Source organism: Aegilops tauschii, chromosome 2 (genome assembly GCF_002575655.3).
Source record: "Aegilops tauschii subsp. strangulata cultivar AL8/78 chromosome 2, Aet v6.0, whole genome shotgun sequence".
Lineage (NCBI taxonomy): Eukaryota > Viridiplantae > Streptophyta > Magnoliopsida > Poales > Poaceae > Aegilops > Aegilops tauschii.
The window spans coordinates 67,059,698-67,066,201 of NC_053036.3; the positions used below are offsets into that span (position 1 = coordinate 67,059,698).

At 41.5% G+C, this 6,504-nt stretch overlaps 1 protein-coding gene across 2 annotated transcripts; it reads right to left on the minus strand.

Moving 5' to 3' along the window:
• Window positions 1–2,369: 2,369 nt before the first annotated feature.
• On the minus strand, window positions 2,370–5,491 carry LOC109781258 (uncharacterized). 2 transcript variants are annotated; one of them, XM_020339862.4, is made up of 10 exons: window positions 5,171–5,491; window positions 5,003–5,068; window positions 4,066–4,146; window positions 3,922–3,975; window positions 3,523–3,591; window positions 3,384–3,446; window positions 3,182–3,264; window positions 3,049–3,114; window positions 2,857–2,957; window positions 2,370–2,718 (listed from the first exon to the last, which is right to left on the minus strand). In XM_020339862.4, the coding sequence occupies exons 1-9, from the start codon at window positions 5,399–5,401 to the stop codon at window positions 2,927–2,929; spliced, it is 744 nt and encodes a 247-aa protein (XP_020195451.1). In that variant the 5' UTR covers window positions 5,402–5,491; the 3' UTR covers window positions 2,370–2,718; window positions 2,857–2,926. The 2 variants fall into 2 exon arrangements, with proteins under 2 accessions (XP_020195451.1, XP_040257543.1); XM_040401609.3 differs by having other exon boundaries at window positions 2,370–2,742; window positions 5,171–5,489.
• Between the last annotated feature and the right edge of the window lie 1,013 nt (window positions 5,492–6,504).

Below are 6,504 nucleotides of genomic sequence, written 5' to 3' on the forward strand. Positions count from 1 at the left end.
GTTTTCCTCAAGGGCAAAAGAGGCCAAATGGGACCATGAATCTTCCAGTTTGTTGCAAGTCCAATTATCGTTCTAGGAAAGGATAGAAGCATCATCTTGCACCTGACATGATGCCATATCTTTGAATTTAGGAAGCAGTTTTAAGCAGTCCATCTACCAGAAGGAGTAGTCTGCATTTTGAGCAAGTGAGGGCCATTCTGATAATAAGTATCCCAAACTAAATTGGCCTAGAGGATATTCTGCGTATTGAGGAACTTATAGATGTTTTCCATTAGGAGGGCATCATTCTGAGCTTCCAAATTCAAAATACGCAGGCCTCCTTGCTCCTTTGGCCTGCAAACCATTTCCCAAGATGCCAGGGGTGGATTTTTCTTTTCAAGATCTTTCCCTCTCCATAAATAATGCCTTCTATATTTTTTAATAGTACCTTTATATAATTTGAGGCAACTCATGATGAAAGTAGGGATAGAGGAGAGCACAACATTAACGATTAGGAGTCTACCCCCATATCCAAGGAATTCAACACATCCACTCAATCTTTGTTCACCTTTTTCAATCAGAGGGATAAAGTGATCCATCTTGGGTTTTGTGAGATCAAGATAAATTCCAAGGTATAGGAAAGGGGAGGAGCCCTGTTAATACTAAAGGAATGAATCATTTCAGAGTTGATGTTTATGGGCACCAAGAAAGATTTATAATATTTAACTTTCAGGCCAGATGCATATTAGCATATGAGTTAATAATTTCTTCCAGTAAATGCAACTCAGCATGACATGCTCTCATAATAACCAAAGTATCATCAACATATTGTATCATAGGAAAGTCCGGGCAAAATTTCTTAAGGGACGATCCAACTTTCCATAGCTCATTGCATCATTTATTAGATTTTGTAGGAAATCATAGGCAAATGACAAAGAAGAGAGGTGAGAGAGGGTCACCCTATCCTACTTCTCTTCTGCACTTGAAATTTTTCCCAGACACCATTTAATAGAACAACTAAGGAGGTAGTAGAGAAAATGTTCTTGACCCAAGTATACCCTTTGCCGCCAAGCCATTTATATTTGAGGACCCCCAAAATAAAATTGATCAATTTTATCCAAAGCCTTCTCAAAAGATACACGGAGTTCATCGATCGTTGCATCTCCATATCGATTCTCTTACTCATGCATTAATTAATTGACCGATCTAAAAAGAAAAGAAAATCAATTTTGTAAACACTGGAAAATTGTTGAAGTCTAAGTTTAGCCGCATTCCAACACCCTAATATCGGGCATTTTTGGCACTCACGTGTAAAATCCGTCTAGATGCGGTCCCCTACCCCAAGCAAATTTGATGATCATATAGGTAAGACCAGGGATAACCAGGAAAATAGAGCACGGGCAGTAGAAAAAGTTAATGAATTGTAATTCTTAAGACATGGGAAATAAAAACATTTTAAACCAGCGCCATGCTATCACCAAAGCTGATGGCAGTTGGGTGAGTACCTAATTAATGTGGATGATTTCGACACTAGGGAGCAAGAATGTTCTGTATTGGAGTTTAGAAAACAAACTAACACTTCTGAAATAATTGTAGTGTTGAACATAAACCCTTTTTAAATAAGAGAAAAGCATTTTTTTCGTCCCTCATTTGCAAAGTTCAGGTTTGATCCCTCAAATCTCAAATCAGACAACTTGCACAATTATGTCTTCAAACAGGACAACTTTAGTCCCTTGACCCAGCATTCTTAATGATTGAGCGTGGTTTTGAGCGGTCTTTCTCCATATGGCAATCTCTCTCTTTCCGTCATATTTCTCTTGTGAACGTTCTATCAAGAACTTGGTATGCAATGTCTGTCGCTGCAGCGACACACCTCCACCGTTCCTGGCAACGTCGTCCAATGTTCGTCGTTCATCGACACCTCCGCCGCTAACCGGCATGGTGCACCCGAATTTTAAGAAGTCAGTCAAATATTTTTTAAACTTCTTGGCAACATACATGGTCTAGCATAATACTCACGGTAAAATTTTTGGGACAAAATGACTTACGCCATATTCCAAGCAAAAACGCCATTATTCATGGTTTTTGTATCAGCACTTTTATTTATTTTTTATTTTTTTGCTCAGAATATGACATAGCTCATTTTGTTCCGAAACTTTAAAAATGCGTATTATGCTAGACTATGTTTGTCGCAAAAAAGTTTCACTTATTCTAAAAAAAATTGCTTAATCGGGTGCGCCTGCACACATGTTCCAAAAATCCGTACCACATGCCTAATTGACTAGGGAAGATGAAAGTTTGCAATATAGGTATAGCTAAAGTGGCTTGTGTTTCATAGTTTGATGTCTTAATAAAGATTTGCATGTGGTAGTGTTTATTTCATTACAGAATTGAACCAATACAGATCTTCTTTAGCTGATGCTCTCTGTTTATATGCAGGTTAGTTTGTCATCTACAAACCATATAGCAGTAGGGCAGTGGTCCACATAGGTTTGAAGTACTGATACATCAACAGTTGGTACTATTTCCTTGTGTTTGTTTATCACAGCAGTTCTAATTAAGCCCCTCAGAGAGCTACGGGTAGAATTTGGGTTGCCAGGCTCTGCACTGCTACTTTGTCTGTAATACACAACAAAACAACCTCCGACGCCAACAATCTGTTTATCCACAATTCTGATCCCCAACAATCACCACCGGCGCATAAGTCCGCTCCACCAAGCGCCAACAGAAACGTCAGCACTGCATAAATACAGGTGCCGCCTCCTTATCACAACATGGCAAATGCAGAACGAAATATTACATGATCAAATGAGAAGATTCTTTTCCATTCCCTATCTGTCTGAACAACCAAACTTCAAACAGTTGAGCATGACTCACCTTGATCGCGTGTTTCAATTCGAGGGAGAAAAACAAAAATCATCTGCTTGTCGTCAACGGAACAAGCTCTTCACTTGTGCCACTTGATGCTGCACCCGACACTACAGGAACAGAAACGAAACGTTGGGAAACTAACAAAGTGGATTAAAGACATATGAAAACATGCTAAGATTCTACTTGACCTAAACATACCTTGGTTTTTGGTCGAAAGGCAATTCTTGGCCACTAAGTGCACAGTCGATTGCACGGCTTAAATCTCTACAAGTTGCAAACGAATAAGAACACATGGTAACCTGGAGCGTTTGCGCATCGATTCACAATATACCTTCCGGTGACTGGCACATTGTTACTGGGTCTTGAATCATCAAATTGCCCATGGTAAAAAAGTTCAAATGGCCTTCGCCCATCCTGGCACAAAATTTAGACAGATAAGAAATAAGGAACGATGTGACACAAGAAAACCGAGACACTGAACATATAAGCATCATGAATTCATAGATTACGAGCATACGAGTCGATGTTGTTACCTTTTTGAACAAGTAGAACTCTGGTGTGCAGACTGCTCGAAAACCCTTAGCAACTTCTTGAGACTGCAAGGTGCAATAGTAAGCATAGAGTTGGAGAGATCACAGGGACTGCATCAGGAAGCACATATAGTGGGCAGACCTCATCATACAAATAAGGAAAAGGGTATTTAAACAATTTTGCCTCCTCCGCCATGTACTCGGGGCCATCCTGCAGAATCACAAGATTAATTTGTGTTCAAATGGGAAAACCTGACAAGTTGCATCAACCATAATGGAATAATATGTATTGATACAGAAGCAGCACAATACATAAGTCTAACGAGCAAAGAACAAAAGGCATCTCCCATTTACTAAATTCCTCCAGTTACCTATCATTCATTTTATTAGCTAGATGGATAAGGTTCAGTCATAAATTAAGTAAAATATGAATTTTCTGAGAAGACATTTTTAAGTTCGCAGGAAGAAATTCCCTGGTTAAGAAGTACATAGAAAGGAACTAAAAGCTATTCATGCTTATTGGTTGTAAGTAAAGCATAACCTGGGGATGTGTCACAATTGAATTTGAGGATATGGCGACAGAAGCAAGTCCTTTCTGCATTGCATTATATTTGTATCCATGTCAATTTGAAGCTACAAGCACAAATCAAAGAGAAATTCTCATCTGGTCTTGCAATGTTCTTACCTCCATATAGAATGAAGTGAGCTTTGCAATATCTTTTTTCAGATGTTTTACAAATGGACAGTGATTGCATATGAACATAACCTGAAAGAAAGACAAAGTCGAGAATTACTCTCTTGAACGGACTTGTGTTAAACACCTTCAAGAATTACAGTTATGTTTGCACAACTGAGTAGATATATGACACTCCATATTTCTCCAGGGACACATGAGTTGGCTGAACACCTAGCCTTTAGGGCAGTCTACTGAACCATTTCGTACTTAAAAGACCAATTTCCGAATTGTTACACTTTCCGTGGATTTTTTTTTTGTTTTTTCCCTCGTTTTAGATACCTATTGTAAAGGTTAGAAATTAATTCTTGGAGTCTAAACTATTCACGGCGAAATTTCTGGAAAAACAGCGCTTAAGAAACATGTGACTGCAGTGGAGTGGTAAAAGCTAGAAAAACAGATGGCTATCTTCACAAGCATTTTAAGGAACAATATATGTATGCATGCCTAATAAATCAACTTGCTTCAAGACCTACTAATTCAACTTTTTTCCAACCATCAGTTCAGCAATATACTTGCATAGCTCATTGATCCATAAACACCCCAGCATCATCATCAACATATCAGGGAACACATTTATGTCATGTCATACAGCAGCAACTTGAGTAAATATACCAATTTGAGATGGTGACTCAATAAACATACAGGAAAAAAGTTGGATATACCGTTGTCACTAAACATCTATCGAACCCCACCAGTCAATGATCAGAAAGTTTCCCAAAAAAATTTAACGCTCTTACTGAAATTGCCGGATGCGCATATTCACTGCCCTAGTCTAACTGAGGGTAACAGCGAATGCTGAACAGAAAGCATGCACGCTAACTTTTTCAGTCATTAAAGCAAAAAATGCATCTATGTATAGCACCGACTAACCAAGAGATTCACTGACCAGCAAAGCAGGGCTACCCTCGAAGTCATCCAGTGTCCAGATTTTCCCCGTTAGGGGCTCCGGGAGCTGCACAATCACGAACAAGAAACCATAAGGAACAACACGGCAGCAACATGAGGCTTCAACCTTGATTAAAACATGGGTTAGAGATTAAAAAGCAAGAGCGACCTCGAATTGGGGAGCGCGGAAGCCCACGGAGACGCCGGTGGACTCCAGCCTGGCTGCGCGCACCCGGAGACGCGTACTGGGGCGGCCTCCCCTGCTCGCCGCCGGCGAGACAAGGGGCCTATACGCGCGGCTGTGGCGGGCGAGAGCCGGGCATGGGCGGGAAGAGGAAATTGCAGAGGAGGAAAGCAGGGAGGCGCGCGCTCCGGCGGCGCACGCGGCGACCAGGGACATGGCGCGCTCTGCTCTTCCGTTCCCTTCTCTGCTGCTGCTAACCTGTGTGGCTGCCACTGTCCGAAATCCTGGCTATTCTGTTCGGCGTATCTCCCGATTCCGTAGATGGGCTTAAGAAAGTAGTCCAGTTTGGCGAAGAAATGGCCCAAAGAAAGTAGTCTAGTTTCCGGACCAGTTGAAGGAAAGAACATTTACCCCTAAAAAAACTCCAAAAAAAGTTGAAGAAAGCACATATGTCTTGTACGATTTCTCAAAAAAAAAAGGCCTGCATAAACCGTCCCCAAAAACAGAACAAGATTAAAATCATGCCCTCAAGGTCCTAATCCACACATTTGTCATCATGCGGTACTGGCACAGGACGGTCGCTGAACGGCGGGTCGACGCGAGTGTAGAGGTGGTTGGTTTGCCGGACAATTTTGAGCGGCGAGACAACTAGGCGACAGAGACGAGGGAAACAACAACTATTTGAGCGTAGGATAACGGAGACGAGCGGAGATACAACAACAGGGATGAGCCGGGTTGCTCGGGGCTAGGAGGAGGAGACAATTGAGGGACGACATCGTGCGCGGTTGGGATCGATGTTGGTGGTCCACGTACCCTGATGATCTCCTCGTCATTGTGCACCACATGGCAGAGGAACATCCAGCCATCTTCTCTGAACCACTTGAACCTCTAGTTATCATACCACTGGTACTGAAAAAACCATCATTCACACTTATTTAAGACCTTTAAACCTCTGACCACCTAGACCTCTAGTAGAAACTAAAAGACCGAATTACAAAAAATAACCCTCTCTATCCTTCTTAAAACCTTGGGGAATCCTTATTTCCACCCTATGGCCTTCCTCACAACTCAAAGCATAAGAATATTGGACCCACTCATGCACCTTCACCCCCCTTATGCATGACAGGACGTGCAGGTGTGTTTTGGCCAACGGGGAAGTAAGGGTACTTTCTACCATTGTGTATAGGGAAAAGGGACATGTGTTGGCTAGCTATGCTTTCGCTAGCGTATTTTTGTTGATAATAGGGGTATATTCCCCCAAAAAGGTAAGAATTCAGTTCGGCGGAAGGGTACAAAGGTTAAAAAAAGTACATCCTCAA